The sequence below is a fragment of the Arachis hypogaea genome, chromosome 9 (genome assembly GCF_003086295.3).
Source record: "Arachis hypogaea cultivar Tifrunner chromosome 9, arahy.Tifrunner.gnm2.J5K5, whole genome shotgun sequence".
Classification (NCBI taxonomy): domain Eukaryota; kingdom Viridiplantae; phylum Streptophyta; class Magnoliopsida; order Fabales; family Fabaceae; genus Arachis; species Arachis hypogaea.
In genome coordinates, this window is record NC_092044.1 from 118,790,309 (window position 1) to 118,806,300 (window position 15,992).

The 15,992-nt window shown below is 35.7% G+C and overlaps 3 protein-coding genes and 1 long non-coding RNA gene across 8 annotated transcripts; 2 read left to right on the forward strand and 2 right to left on the reverse strand.

Annotated features, from left to right (window-relative positions):
- The first annotated feature begins 385 nt into the window (after positions 1-385).
- Positions 386-3,115, forward strand: LOC112712600 (GCN5-related N-acetyltransferase 4, chloroplastic). The gene is made up of 3 exons (XM_025765530.2): positions 386-790; positions 1,527-1,923; positions 2,658-3,115. Exons 1-3 carry the CDS (start codon positions 616-618, stop codon positions 2,953-2,955), a joined length of 870 nt encoding a protein of 289 aa, XP_025621315.1. The 5' UTR covers positions 386-615; the 3' UTR covers positions 2,956-3,115.
- A 108-nt stretch (positions 3,116-3,223) lies between these two features.
- On the reverse strand, positions 3,224-10,103 carry LOC112712598 (uncharacterized). 4 transcript variants are annotated; one of them, XR_011866247.1, is made up of 19 exons: positions 9,780-10,099; positions 8,949-9,182; positions 8,597-8,675; positions 8,208-8,391; positions 7,696-7,748; positions 7,131-7,219; positions 6,402-6,638; positions 6,150-6,214; positions 5,837-5,897; positions 5,590-5,707; positions 5,431-5,512; positions 5,254-5,326; positions 5,034-5,095; positions 4,763-4,858; positions 4,321-4,475; positions 4,129-4,225; positions 3,874-3,951; positions 3,490-3,785; positions 3,224-3,406 (listed from the first exon to the last, which is right to left on the reverse strand). XR_011866247.1 is itself a non-coding variant. In XM_025765528.3 (18 exons), exons 1-18 carry the CDS (start codon positions 9,784-9,786, stop codon positions 3,672-3,674), a joined length of 1,884 nt encoding a protein of 627 aa, XP_025621313.1. In that variant the 5' UTR covers positions 9,787-10,103; the 3' UTR covers positions 3,414-3,671. The 4 variants fall into 4 exon arrangements, 2 of the variants coding, with proteins under 2 accessions (XP_025621313.1, XP_025621314.1); XR_011866248.1 differs by lacking the exon at positions 8,949-9,182 and having other exon boundaries at positions 9,780-10,080; XM_025765528.3 differs by lacking the exon at positions 3,224-3,406 and having other exon boundaries at positions 3,414-3,785; positions 9,780-10,103.
- A 475-nt stretch (positions 10,104-10,578) lies between these two features.
- On the reverse strand, positions 10,579-15,877 carry LOC112712601 (uncharacterized). 2 transcript variants are annotated; one of them, XM_025765531.3, is made up of 3 exons: positions 15,403-15,877; positions 12,594-12,695; positions 10,579-12,136 (listed from the first exon to the last, which is right to left on the reverse strand). In XM_025765531.3, exon 3 carries the CDS (start codon positions 12,069-12,071, stop codon positions 10,617-10,619), a length of 1,455 nt encoding a protein of 484 aa, XP_025621316.1. In that variant the 5' UTR covers positions 12,072-12,136; positions 12,594-12,695; positions 15,403-15,877; the 3' UTR covers positions 10,579-10,616. The 2 variants fall into 2 exon arrangements, with proteins under 2 accessions (XP_025621316.1, XP_025621318.1); XM_025765533.3 differs by having other exon boundaries at positions 10,579-12,103; positions 15,403-15,735.
- Positions 14,884-15,893, forward strand: LOC112712602 (uncharacterized). The gene is made up of 3 exons (XR_003157835.3): positions 14,884-15,019; positions 15,108-15,227; positions 15,328-15,893. It is a non-coding gene; the product is annotated as an uncharacterized lncRNA (long non-coding RNA).
- The last annotated feature ends 99 nt before the right edge of the window (positions 15,894-15,992 follow it).

Below are 15,992 nucleotides of genomic sequence, written 5' to 3' on the forward strand. Positions count from 1 at the left end.
AATAATTTTGTGAATATTTTTTTTATAATGATCCTAAGTGCTTCTTTAGAATATATGACAAGACCTTAATTTATAATATGAATTCGTGATGCACGTGCACATGCAATGCAGTAACTTGGTAACCATTCAAATCAGGTAAGAATTGCAAGGTTGTTCTATTTGCACGCTGCATGAGTTTTATTAGTTTCACATAAATGTCTTTCATAATTTCTTACAAGTGAAAAAAGTTCTGATTATTGGAACTAATATGAAATTTTCATCTTGATTTTTTTTTGGGGGATAAGATTTTTCAACTAAGCTATAGTTATAAAATCAGATTTACACTGAATCTAATAACAGCCTGATAGGAACATGAAATAACACATAAATAATAATAAAAAAATCCGAAGACATGGATAGAGATGCAAGGTGAGTGGACCCCACAAGTTTGGAAAATCAGTGGAGACAACCAATCTTGTAAGTTAAGCAGTCCAACTTGGCAGCTTAGTAGTTATGATTTTTTTTATTTTTTTTGATGTTGTTCTTGTTCATGACTTCTCATGGCTCTCCTTACAGTAACCATAAACAGAATCTTAGGATTCTTCCGAGACCAATACAAGAACACCCTTCTACGAAATGCGGTCTATTCTTCTTCCTCTTGGAACCTCACTCTCTCTAACTCCTATTACACTAAACACCTCAAAAATCTCACCTTTCAATCTTAATCTCAAGAGACCAACCACTATCCCATCTTGGTCTTCTTCTTCATCTTCACCTCATCAATTCTCACTTCTTTCTCTCTCCCAATCAGGTACCTTCCCTTTCTTTGTGGCTTAATTTCTTCAAGACTTGGTTACAGTGATTGCTGGGTCATGCATGTTCTTTGAGTTCTTCTTCTTTTTATGTTGAAGTTATTTTCTTTTTCAGAAATTAAGTTGATGGGGTGATTAAAGCAACCATTTTTAGCTGTGTACAAGATGAAGAGGGTCAATTAATGGGGTGGCTATTTGGAATTCATTCAATTTTTGGAAACTGATGGGGTTGGTCAACTTGGCTTATTAGGAACACTAGCATAGCAGCAAAATTGGGCAAATGAGGGAAAGATGATTTGATTGGTGCAGAATTTAACTAGATTGTTGATGGGAAAGCATGATTGTGCAAATGAATCTTTTAAAGAACCAATTTTGAGTTTGTGAGAATGGTATTTAGCAAACAGTAGCACATAATTTAGTTCATAAAATTTAAAACTTCGTGATATGCTACCTTAGTAAACTACATTTAGCAATGTAGCACAGTATACTAGATTATCCAACAATTTTCCAGTTTCATACTTTAGGTTTTGATTTGATCTAGTACAGAAGCACACTGGTTTCTTGGCCTCTTTGATTTATTCATGGAAGTCAGTGAGTGAATTATGAATATGTGGGGTAAAGCAATATTACCCTTCCTTTGTTTCGAATAATAACTCATTACAATGAATATGAATGTTGTCCTATTCAAAGAGAGCTTCTCTTAAGTGGTATAAAGGCTTTAGTGTTTGAATGTAGGATTATGCAGGGCAAGTCAAGTGGTTGACTTGTTCCCAACTGTGTCTCCTGAAATCATAGTCCGCGAGGCGAGGTTAGAGGACTGTTGGGAAGTTGCAGAAACTCACTGCAGCTCCTTCTTCCCTGAATATTCTTTCCCATTGGATTTCGTTCTGAGGATGGACAGATTGGTTGCTATGTTAGCCGGAGTCTCCATACCGAGTGGCTGCAAAAGGACCTGTTTGGTTGCTGTTATCGGCAGCTCACTCGATCAAACTTTCTTGTTTGGAAGTGATGATTTCAAGATTGGTGGATTTGATGGCAAATTCAGCCTCAATAAAGGTTATGTGGCTGGTATATTGACTGTAGATACTGTTGCAGACTTTCTACCTAGAAAGGGACCATTGAGACAGAGAAGGTAAGTTAAAGCTTGCTTTTTTTTTTGGAATTTGGATAGTGAGGATTTGCGTGTCTTTAAGATTTTTTAGCTAAATCTGGCCTATGTTCTTGTCAACTTTTGGCTTTGGTTTCTTCCTTAAGAATTTGGCTTTCTAGATTATGTGTTCTTTTCTTTTGTTTTTTTGTCTATATTCCTCATAAAAAGGAAAACTTGTTTAAAAATGTATGCACATATTGGTTGTTGCACCTAACAGAAATTTTATTTTATAGAAAGTTATTTTATGTTAAAACCTACAGACCAAAATCTAATGCTAAAAAATTAACTGTATTATATCCCTGTATTACATATCATACAAGTTACCTTCCAATTGTATTATGAGTTTATTTTTGACATATTGACCGTTTAAAAGTGTTTTATACAGTAGTCCAATCACATTTGTTTTTTTGGATGACCATTCACATTGTCAATGTAAAACTGTTTTATACTTACGGTGTATCAAAATTAAATTCTTATAATATATTGTAAACTTTTGCCTGTTTGAAACTGAAGGTTAGATCTCTTCAGACTGATCACTATGAAAAGTATACAAACAAAAAACGCCAAAAATATTGTCTTTTAAGACTTCTATTCACCTGGAATCTTTTCTTTTTAATACATGAAATCTTTTAAACCCTCCAACCCTTGAAAATAGCTAACTTTTAATCTTTACACATGGTTTACATTTCATTTTAATGGTGAACCCTTTCTTGTAGGACTGGAATTGCATACATATCAAATGTGGCAGTGAGGGAAAAGTTTAGGCGAAAAGGAATAGCTAAACTATTGGTAGCAAAGGCAGAATCACAGGCCAGAAATTGGGGTTGCCGCGCAATTGCATTGCACTGTGATTTGAAAAATCCGGTGGCCACCAAGTTATATCAAGGCCAAGGTTTCAAATGCATTAAGGTTCCAGAAGGAGCAACCTGGCCTCAGCCAAAGACATCACCTGATATTCAGTTCAACTTCATGATGAAGCTTCTCAACAATTCACCTGCTTCTGTATCTAATTAGATACATAAGAGGAAGAAATATCTATGTTGTGATATATTTAATGGGGAGGAAAGGTGCTAGATGTGAATGGCTTGTAATTGGAGTGTGTGTATATAAGTAAACCAAAGATAAATCAAAATCACTTTGGAGCATTTTTTAGTTTGCTTCAGTGTCAAGCAAATTTATAGCTATTACAGAATTGAGAATTGTCCAGCCATTCTAAATTTCTCGTTTGAAACAAACGTTTAACTGAATCCAACATCCAATAGAAATTTGCACATTAAAAATCTTAATAAAAAATGTTTTGCTAATTAAGGAAACAAATTAAGTAATGAACATTCAAATTAGCTGCTTTTGTATTGAACTTCCAGAGCAGTGGGACTCTGCTTTTTTCTTCTAATTCTTTTCCTTCAAACTGTATTTTTCTTATGTCTATATTTTTCTTTCATTGTAAACATAGAAAAATAATAACCTGGAGATGGATTCAGAACTAATATTAGCACATGCAAAGTTCAACAAAATTAGGAATTTAGGATGCTGCTCTCAAAATAGTACCTCGCACTGCAAATTTTATCACAGATATGTCGTATATTTCTAACCCTGGGACACTGAACGTACCCTTCACATCCATACAACTGAGCATCTCTGATATGTTCATTCACACTCACATTTGCAGTTGCTAAGAAATATAAAGCAAACGCTTTTCCAGCACAAAACTCAATTCTACCATGAAGCATTTAACTTGCTTCTCTCAAATATTTGTCCAAAGCCGATATGTCTAAACCTGCAAAGTCCTTCACAGCCGCTAGCACAGCAAGTGCAAGCTTCACAGCGTCACCCTTAGTTGGTGCCTACAATTCATTTTTGAATTAGTTGCAGACTTGCAGCATATTAATATTGCGTATAAAAGCTCAAGCATAAGCCGTGAGAACGTTTTACCTCAATGTTAAGGGGAAGTACAGGATCATGGAGTGAAAGTCTAAGAAGAAACCACCCACCATAGCCAGAAACTCGAACCTGATTGAAAATTAGATCAGACAAGATACATTCTACAAATTATTGCAGAAAATTCGAATACTGGTTTTGTATGGTTCGAATGCCCAAAAATATAGCCTTTATAACTTCTTGGATAATAACTTTTCTCAAATGCTAATCAAACATTAAAAATCTAGCAATAAGAAGGGACAGACATACCCCTTCATAATTTACAGGAGCCTTTCGTAGGTTTGGATCAGAGCCAATTGATTTCTCCAACTGCTTCAGCACAGTTTCCCCATATTCCCGGAAGGATCTAAAAGCTCTTGGATGTCAGTGAATTCATAACACATTTTTTCTAGTGGAGGAAGAATGTGGTTTCAAACAGAGAATCTCTATGCACAGACTTACCCTCCTTTAAGATCTGGGTGGTTTTGGTTTATCTTTAATCTCAGTTCTAATGATAAAGCCGGTTCTTGGAGTCCTTCTATTAAGTCAGTCAAAACCTTGCTTCCACCATCCATTCCTGAAGCTCTCACTGAGGCAAGTTTGTTTAAGATCTTGACCTGGACATGATTACATACAGAACTTGAAACTAATCTTGACACGAACTTAACTTACGCTTTTAGGTTGACTGGTTGAGCAGTTCTTTACATAATACCATCGTCTCTTTAACCAAGTAAACTACATTCCATGTTCAGTTTTGCAAAAAGGCACCAAAAATAGAGAGAGAGAGAGAGAGGGGGGGGGGGGGGGGGAGGAAGAAAGTATTCATATGATGAATGGAGTAATAAGAGATGATTAATTTGGCAATGAGTTGTCTGGCCAATACAATTAAAAATTTAAAACATACCATTAGGTATGCACCATCATCAAGCCAATGGTTCTCCTTGAGAGCTCCATGTCCACTAGTTTCAATCGCCAGATGTGACTCCTCACCAACAGAGTTCTGGCAACAAGATTGCTTCCATAAGTCAAATAGCTTATATTGTTTGAAATAAAATAACAAAGAAGCTATTTGATAATGGTTACAGTCAAGCACTCAGATGAAGGGCCTTTCCTTGACTAACTACAATGATTTGTATAATTTATTTATTGAATAACAGGCAAAGCATTCATCATACCAAACGAATAGCTTCATCAATCACATTTTTGTAGCCTCTTTTGAACCGATGGTGTTTCCCGCCTGATACAAAATAGCATTAGTAAGTTATTAACCGTTTCTGAATACAAGAAATTCACAATTCAAATTGAATTATTGAAATGAATAAGGTTATAATAAACCCTTAAAGTGAGGTGGGAGAGGGAGACTATTAGATCATGTCAGCTTAGATTCTGTTATACCAAGTTTATTCTCAATAAATGTGGTAAGGCCATCAGAAGTGACACTGTCCGTGACAATAGTTGTACCCGGATGCTAGAAAAAAAATATGATATAACGAAATAATTAGTAATATTAACTATTCAGTGAATAAGGATTATCAAGCAAAGGCCAGATAAAGCAAAAATTAAGAGCCTTACTTCCTCAAGAACAATTGCTGCCATTAAGGCAATTAAACGATTCCGATTGAATTCACGGCCTTGAAAATCCACAGCAGCAGATCTAGTGAAGGTGATAGATCTTTAACAAACTTAAAACAGTATGCATGTGGCAAGACCAATTAGGAATAAGATCCTTACCTGTCCACATCAGTATCAAAGATAATTCCAAGATCAGCTCTGCTTTGAAGGACTGCCTTGGTTATAGCTCTCATAGCTGTTTTGTCCTCTGGATTGGGGATATGATTTGGAAATAAGCCTGTATACAGGAACGATTATTAATAAAGTCCAAGAACTAAAGCTAGCTGAAATCATTCCTTTAGAGAGAGAGAGAGAGAGAAAAGAGAAAAGAGAAAAGGAAAAAGAGAGGGGGGGGGGGGATAATTACCATCAGGCTCCAAAAATTGACTACCGGTAGTAAATGCTCCAAGTGGTTCCAGAACCTTTTTCTGATTAATTATCAAAACGAAACATCAAATATTAAGTTTGGAGAAAGAGTCAAATGCACATTGCACTTCAGCATTAGGCCTATTGAAGACTTATAAATCATACATTTGTTGCTCTGCTAAGCTCATCCCTTTTGATGGATTTTTTAAGAAAAAAATCATTTTACAAATAATTTTTTTTTTTTTGATAAAAGGTTTTACAAAAAGGTTATTTTAAAAAAACAATTAAAACTAAAGATTACAAAGGCTACTTACAACAAAGAAACCTCCTGCTCCATTGCCTGCATCAACAACTATATGGAAACCACCCAATGGCTTCTCTGTCAGTAGACAATGCAATATAAAAGATTAGCAAATACGATCAGAACATTCAAAAAAACGACAGAGGAAAAACTGTAAATGCTACAATAAAAATAATAACACATAATGTCTCCCAATTAGAACTCCATTATTAACCACTTCATTTACCAAACAACTATTTATTATCATACCAATATCAAGCCATACCTATGCTTCCCGCTGCTTTGCGAACTGCCTTTACTAGGTCAGATGTATATACATTCATGTAATCAACTTGCTTAATAGATGATGAAGCCTTTCTCTCAGAATTTGCTAAACTTTCAGCTGTAAATTGATTGTATATATCAGCAGCTCGCTCTAATACGTCTTTGATATCAGTCTTTCCAAGTCCACCAGCATTTGTGAAAAATTTGAATCCATTCCGGTTGAAGGGCAGATGACTCGCTGTTCACATATAGAGATGTTTCATAAACAATTGGTGAGTTAAATATTCAAAATTTCATTTTATCCATGAGAAATTATTTTTCAATTACCAAAACCAAACTAAACTAACATAAAAGTGTCTGTCAAAACCCATGGATGTTAATTATTAACAAACAGGAAATAGTAAAAACAATTCATGACCACCAATACAATAACAAGCTAGTAAGGAAAACCACTCAGTCTAACAGCTAAGGGTTAAGGCATAAATAGTAGTTCCTTGACATAGTATATCAGGTTTCATGGCTAAGTGATTTTGTTTGAACCCTCCTTTCAACATTCTCCAAGATTCATTATAGTTTCACAAGAAGAAGCATGTGCAACACCAATCTCTACAGATAACTCAAAAGGGCTTTTGCATTGAAGAGCATGTTACAAACAAAATCTAAAGCTTTCAAACAACTATGATGTCTTACAGTTAGAATAGTGACATTCAGCTACAACCTCATCATGTACCTGTTATCATAATGGATCCATCAACAGGACACAAGAATGCTTCATCCTTTGTGAGTGTGCTATTGAACATGGCTGGTGTTGATGCTAATCTGAAAATGAGCAAACAATGGTATTAACTGACTAGGCCATTAGAATGGTCTTATCCATGGTGAAAACTACTAAATTAGGCAAACAAAAGAAAGACAACCAATTAGTATCATGTCTGACCCAATGAACAAATAAGGAGAAAAAAAAAACACACACACACACACACACACTCACTCATTTGCAGATAGCTATCCATGATAGGTTCAAGAGACTACTAAACGTCAATATTATCAATAATTTTATGGTGTAAAAAAAACACTAGACATTTGATTATGGGGTTGTGGCTCAGGAACTCAGGTTGGTTTCATCTGAAGGTTATTAAACACTGATAAGACATAGTTAGGGTCAATTTAACAAGAGATCTCTTTGGCCAGATGCTTACTATCATTAGGGTTTAAACATGATTTCACCTGTCCTCATTATCAAATCAAGAACATAAGGGATAAAAAGTAATGCAAAAAATAAAAATATCACCCACCCATATTGGACAACTTCTAGGCCAGCACCAGCAAGACCACGAGAAATTGCATTCTGAAATTTAGCAAGTTTATAAGCAAATAGTCAGTTCTAGCCAAGTATTTGTTATTTAGATACATGCATGCTCTAACAATAGGAAGCCTGTAAAGAAAGACCCCTTTCATAATTATACATTTCAAGTTATTCATGACTTCAAATCACAATCCAAAAGCAAACTCAAATATTAAGTTTCTGTATTATGGAGAATTTCCAAAGGAAATAAAAGGAAATGAAGCGTAGAATATATTCCTACTCAAAACATTGACAAGAAGTCAAGAACAATATAAAGCAATAGATTTTCAAGGTTATATTGTTCGTTCCAACCTAATTTGAGACAGTAGACTTATGTTAAATTATATGTAGTTTCTAAGTCATAAATTTTTTTTAACATAAACAACAAAACCTTCTATATTAGATGTATTAAACAAATATTTCCACCAAATGATATAAGGAAAAAAAAAACTAAAGTCTAACCTGTAGTAATTTGGCTGATATTCGGGAATCATGGCCAATAGAAACTCTCAAATTCTGAGAAGCAGCTGCTTTCTTTCTCTCAAATAACCATGCTGCAAAACCAGCGGCAATTGCTTCAGCAACCGGTTCAGTGAGGCTAATTGGCTCTCCCTCAACACCATCAACAGCCACACCACGTATGTCACTGTTTAAATTATTGTTATTTATATGTAAAAACCACAACAACAACAGGATGTAAGATCTAAGAAATGTTGGTCATCTAAACAAAGAGGAAGAAAAAATTGGGCTTCTACAGCTGGAAGCTGCCCAAGAAATACTCTAATACTCTACTATGCAGTTGCAGTTAAAGTGAAACACATTTAAACAGATCACAGGGCAGTGGTCCTGACCTGCCATTTTGAAGCCTTAGAAAATCAGTCTTGTCCAGATACGGAACAGCAGTAGCAGATGCAGATGCAGATGCAGAAGCTGTAACCATGTTCCAAATGGAAGGAACAAACATCCATCAGAAAATTAACTTTTTTTCATTTTAAAAAAATCCTAAAGGTAAGATACAAAACAAATTCTGTAATAATACAAATGAAATGCATGCTCATATACAGATGCTGATATATCAGTACATTTTGTACATATAAAAAGCCTAGGAAGGAAGAGACAAAGTGATCAATATTCTACTAAATGTGTTCAAACTACATGATTTTCCAGTTATATTAACCTGTATAATGAGAGTCTAGAACAGACCATTGCAGTGAATGTTTCTCTGGATAATAAAATCATTGTTGGGTTTTGACAAATTGCGCAATTGCATGGATGGGTTGGAAGTCCATGCCAACTTCCCCGGTGGTGAGGGAAGCGAGTTGCGCATATAAGGGGCAAAATAGGCCCTCTGACTCTGTGAATGGAACTGCCTATTCTGTTGGTAGTAGCAATGTGACTGTGACACAAAAACATTTTGGACAATCTTCCCTGATGTTGCTGCATATAAACACATTGACACACCTTTATCAGATTTCATATATTCCAGGTTCATAAAATGCCTTTTGCTCTTTCATTCCCTCACCTATCTAATAATTTCCAATCAAATGTGAAGTTTTTTATTTCTTTTATTTTTTTTAAAATTATTTTCTGACTATCATCATGTCAAGTTAGTACTCAATCACTCTCTTGCTCCTACATAATCGTAAAATTATAGACGATGAGAATTCTGTGAATCTTGTTACGAAACACTATCAATTTCAACCATTCTTCAATCAAACTCGATTTCATTTTATATCCCTTTATTTAACAATTCTTAGAGTAATTATTCTCCTCATAACATAATGGAAAAAAGGTGCAGTGATTCAAAGGTTGTACTGCAGAAGAAAATGGTCCATTCCGAGATAGAAAAATATTAAAGATAGAACATAAATTCAACAGGATGTTTTTCCGCACAATCAGAGTACGTATAATGTTATTCAATGATTTCAATCCATGATTACATTAAGAAAGTTCGAGAAAGAAAAAAATGATTGAAATGGAAGGGAAAATAAAATAGATATTGAAAGCGGAACGGGGTAAGGAGAGGAATAAGACCTGCCATGTTGAGACTGGATTGAATTGCTTCACACACAGAGAGAGAGAGAGAGAGAGAGAGAGAGAGAGAGAGAGAGAGAGAGAGAGAGAGAGAGAGAGAGATGGTAAGTGGAAGAAAGAAGAACAAACTAGTTGGTGAAGAAGCTCGATGAATACATTGCTGCTTCGTTTTTCACTTTTCTTTTTTTTTCTGTAACCTTCCAACAACTCTCTACTACACTTGCACGTGTATCGCACGTGACAGAGAGCTTCAAGCCTTCAAAACAGTTAGTTGGTTGAATCACAACTCTGTCTAAATTACGTTTTATTCCGATAGGAATGTGTGTTATATATTCTTCGTTTAATTAATAAGTAATGTTAGAGAAAAAAAAACAGTAAAATTTATTTTATTTAGTATTTATAATAATTAATAAATATTAAATAAAATAAATTCTAATTATTTTTTATTAATTTATTTTATCAAATATTTTTAAATTAATAAATACAAATAATAATTATTCTATTATGTCTTTATTTTTATTTTGTGTGTGTATTTCGGGACTCGAGAGGATTGCTCCAACCGCCAATCCAAGCTGGCAATTGTTGTCTCCATATTTAGTAGTTATCAAGTTAGAGAGAATAGCAAGTCCCTTTCTTCAACATAAGACAAAGTTATTGCTTATTGGCTGCTCGCGCACTAAAGAAAAAACATGGACCTATTCTTTTGCATGGAATGGATTAAGGTATATCCCACCATATACTTGGAGAATATGCTATATGATTAAAGACATTACCCAAGCAATACAATGAGATAATAATGTAATATTAAACTTTAGAATATATTAGCCTTTTGTGTCATCAAGCAATTAATGGAGTTTTTCTCAGTTTATCAAGTTTCAATGCAAAATGTATGGCAGTATTTTCCATCCCTTCGTAAATTAGAGCTTGCTTGAAGGAACTAAACAATTGTGCAGGAGGGCGAATCCCCATATCCAGCATTTCCTGAAAGTACCTACAAGCTTCATCCACCTTGCTTTCATTGCACAAGGAACCGATCAAACTCGAGAACATATGCATTCCAGGAAGGATTCCCTTGGATTTCATCTGATCCCAAACTTCCATTGCCATCTCCAATCTCCCTTCATTGCAGAACATCCTCACCATGATCTCATATGTGCTCACACTCGGCTCACACCCAAACTCGCTACTCATTCGCCGGAAAATCGAATAAGCTTCTTGGTTTCTCTGAGCCTTTATCAGGTGATGCAGTATTATGTCATATGTTCTCGAAGTTGGACCAATCTTCAATTCTTTCATCTCCCCAACCACCCGATAGGCATCCTCCATCTTTGTCGACCAGCAATAAGCCCCGACAACAGCGTTGTAAGTCGGCCCCTCCGGGGGGAAACCACTGGCCTTGGACATCTCAAAGAACTGAAGAGCTTCATTTAATCTCTTATCAGAACCTAACCCATTAATCAAAGTGCAATATATGTGTGGACTAGGCCTAACACCCTTCTCCACCATCTCATGGTAGAACCCGACAGCACTATCATACTTCTTTGCCTTGCAATATGCGTTCATGACAATGCCATATGTGACTACATCAGGCTCAAAACCTTCACTCTCCATCTCTCTACGAATCTCATCCACCCTCAACAAGTTCCCTTGGGTACCCCAACCTTCCAACAAAATAGTGTATGTCTTCAAATCAGGCACAATTTTTCTCTGCCGCATTTTATCAAACACCTCATGTGCTTTCTCAACACTCTTGGACTTGCATAGAACATCGATCAAACGGTTAAAATCCAAGACCTGTGGCTTCATCCCATACTGTTCCATCTTCTCGAATGCCTCCACTGCTTCCTTGACCTTCCTTGCCCTCGCGTACCTTCGAGAAACGAGTGAAAATGTTTCTCTGGTCAGCAATTTTTTGCGGTTCATTTCAGCAAGCAAAGTCCAAATCATCTTGAACTGTCTGATCTTACCAAGTGACTCGATCAACTCGTGGAAGCTCTCAGTGGTGTGCTTGAACCCTTGTTGCTTCTCGACCCAACGAAAGAACGAGAGGGCAAGTACACCGGCGTTGCTGAGCTTCTTCAGGACATCAACCGCGAGCTCTGGCGACATTTGCACGGGAATGTTGGCGAGGGAGGCGTCGACGGTGGAAGTTGGATTGGCGGATAGGATTCTGCAGATGGTTTCGGCATTGAAGGGTTGGGGTTGGGGTTGGGGTGTGCTGGAAGAACAGGTTCGCCTTTGAAGAAGGTTCAAGGAGAAGAAGAATGTTTTGGATGATCGTGTGAATGCCATTGTTCTGCTGCTCCAAATTGCAGGCTTTCTCACTGTGTCAGGGTCTCATGAAATTTAGATGAGAACTGAAAACAAAGAGAACAAAAAGAGGCAATAGAATACCAAATAACATTAGACTAATTAATTATTTAATTATCTCAATATTATAACAATTAATTAGTCTATTATACTACTGTGAATACATAATCATCACTCTTTGAATACTGCTCACCATCATCATTTTTTTTTTGCATTTGTTTCTTCACCCCCTACCGGAAGATTTGAAATCTTAAATTCAATTTTTGTTTAATCATTAATCATTAATTTCGGATCGTTTTTCTATCTTCTCCAACCCAGTTGTGAAGCCATTCTTTTATCTTCATGAGAAGGTTACAAGTTAGAAAATTAGATAGGAAAGAAAATAATTGAAATCATATTTCCCCACTTAAAACATATTGGAGTAAGCATGAAAAGGCTAGTTAGAAAAACCACCTATGGCGCTAAAAGAAACATGGCTGCAAATATAATGACCAAAGTGCAAACCTGCTCTTGTTTGTCATGAAGTTGTTCAATTAGGGCATGTTTCTGCAGGGCAAAGTGTAAGTAGATAACTCATGCTGCTTTCTTGCGAAGATGCCACTTGAACTGTGCAAAACAAATACTTGTTAGGTAAACATTAGCTTTAACTGCATTAAGATGTCACTAATTATGTTCAAAAGATTATCAACAATATAGACATTCTTAAAAGAACCTTAATGAGCAAGTATAGGCATAGAGACAGAAAACCATACATGATAAAATCAACACTGTTCCATAGATAGTAAGTCGCTAACCATAATCCACTAATATTAATACAAAAATTATATCAAAGTCATTGTACAAAATATTTGATAGGCAAAAGAATCAATACCTTATATTTTCCTATTTTAGTCCTCTCAAGTCATGCTAACATATTTAAATTCTTAGTTAATAAAGCAACCATTCCCACAAATTCTACTTGTACAATCACTATATATAACACATTAACGCCAAACTCCATGTATTCTCCTGAGGAATTTTGCCCAACAATGTCATGCTGGAAAACTCAAGCTTAGGAAATTAATGATATAGATCACAAAATTGACAAATGACATCTTCTGAACACCAAATTCAATTTCAGAGTAGTGTGAGTTGTGTGTGTGTGCAAGTAAAGCACCACACTTCACTCCTCTTTTCCCTCTTTCCCTCACATCTCTTGGAAGCTCAAAGCGAAGCACTATTCACTATTCAGCAATCACTTACTAGCTTTCATAGACACACCCATTTGTTTCAAACACTTTTCTGCTCCCCATTGAATCAAGCACTAACAACCAATGCTCATATACCATGAATAGCCAAACTACATATTATAACACACAAACACTGTTTCTTATTAATTACTAACTTACATTGTGATTATCAATTTCATCCATCCAAATCATATTAAGTGAGCAAAGTGGCTACACTAACATAAATATATTTTTTAATATATCTAAAGATGCAAAAGGACACTCATTATGAAACATCAACTGAAATGTTCTATTCAGTAATGTAAGAGGCTAAATGATGTGATTTAGTAGCCAAAATTCAGAAACATGGAATTAGTAGAACAATAGACATTTAGCAATAGCAGGAATCAACAGTTCATTGAAAATTTAGTGTATCATTAAATCAATGCATATACATTCTATATGAAATTTGTTTCAATTAAACTTTATAATGTATCATCGTGTATTGGTTTAATTTTATAAACGATACATCATTACAATCTATGGACCTAAATCTCCACTTTGTTTTTTAATATGTTTATTTATACATATTGATTTTAAACTAAACCTAAGTTTGTGGCATATTAAAAGAAAAAAGGAAACATTGCAGAGAGAATACAAGTTAATACTTAAAACTCAATTTGGTCCCTAAGCTTGCACGCAAATTTCAATTTAGTTCTGAAATTTCAATAGCCTCTATTTAGCAAGGTTCTGAGAACCGGACTGGTCATCAACCGCTCTAGTCACTGGTTCACTGGTCCAACCGGCGGTTCAACCGGAAAAACTATTTTAGAATAAAATAATAAATAAATTATAAACAACCATCCTAAAATATAATTATAATCTAATATAAATCTTAAAATATCTTCCAAATTTAAAACACTACATAAAATATTATCAACCAAATCCATATGATCTTATCAAAATACAAACTCAAAACTATGAATGGTTTTGAATAATTATTATTCCTACAACGGTCAAACACAATATTTTCATAAAAATCCTTAAGATCGAAAAACCATAACACTACTACTTTTTTGGTTGGTTTTAGAAAACAAAACTTTAATCCTCTCAATACAGTAATTCCACATCAGATTCAAAGCAAGTAAAACCAAAAAATTCTAAACGTATATTCCAAGAAATGATGAAAAACCAAACGTGAGAGCGGTTTTCACATAAACCAAAAGTTAGTTGACAGAGTTACATAATATAAAGCTGTCAAAATTATTATAACTAACTACATACATCAACTAATAAGTAAGAACTTTAACCTTTTAGCCCCCCAAAACAATCAATTAAATATAATTTACAGTTCAATGAAGCCCTATTTGCATTACAATTATTTACAAATGTTGAGTAATAATAACATGAAAAGGTAGCTACTAGCTAGTGAAGTCGAACAGAGAAGGCATGGTAGTAGTATCACTGTAAATGTTTTAGTACATCCAGTGGCCACAAAATCTTACTGGAAATCTGGAATATGATGAGTAATTATATAATTTAACAGCATGAGAAGAGGATTGCCACAAAAACTTAATTTCAACTTCAAATAGTAGAACTCCCCAAAAGAGTTGTTACTGACAAATTTGGTACAATTTTATGTACCGATTCATCGCCAAACCCCAATTTTTCCTCTCTCCCAATTCAATCCCTTTCCAACTCTCACATACCCACAAACCAAAGGTTCCAAAAGTTTCATCTTTTTCATCCAATCCTTCATTGCCCTAAGCTCTAAGCGCTAACCTCATTTTTCCCTTTTCTTTTGTTGCAGAAATTCAGTGGGTTTCGTCTGTTCTCAATGGCTTTGGAACCGAAGGAGTTACCAACTAACAACCCTGGTCTTACTGCTACCCCTGACCCAGCTACTAAGGGTTACTTCATGCAGCAAACTGTTAGTATTTTTTTCTAAGTTTCTAAATTTCAGTTTTTTAAATCGTTTATTGTTTTAATCAGGTGTTTGGATTTTGTTTTATGTGGTGTTCCAATGGCAGATGTTTAGAATCAAAGACCCCATATATAAAATGGATTTGAATAGCTAGAACTAGAAGAAGTGAAGTGCCACTAACCTTCGACGGTGACACGGACGGCGACCGGCGAGACGACGGCGACCGAAGACACGGCGGCGAGCTGCTCCAAGCCTCGAACAGAGAAGCCAGGGAGGACGGGAACAGGGGGAAGGAGGACGCCGAGCTACAAGACAGGGCCTGGGCTCGGGACAGCGGGAAGGAGGAAGCCGCGGAGGCGCCGACAGCACGGACGGCGGCGGCAGAACCGTTGCAGGGATAGGGTTTAGGTTTGAGGATTTTGAACTTTGCTTCAGGGTTGAGAGGGATAGTGATTCACGAACACCAGGGTGTTTTTTTGGGGGGGGGGGGGGGGGGAGCAGGCGTTGAGTGAGTGAGGCTGAACGTTGGTTTTTTTTTTCTAAAAAATGAAAACGACGCCGCCGTTTATCAAGAACCGGCCGGTTCCTAGAACAATTTTTATTATCAGCGAACCGAATAATTTTCATTACCAGTTTTCGGTTGAATCAGTTCAACCGGCTAGTCTGATCCAATTTTTAGAATTATATTATTTAGTTTCTAAATTTTATAAACATGAATGGCATTAGTCTTAGACAATTTTTCTGGCAACTTCCAACGCATAAACATTTTTG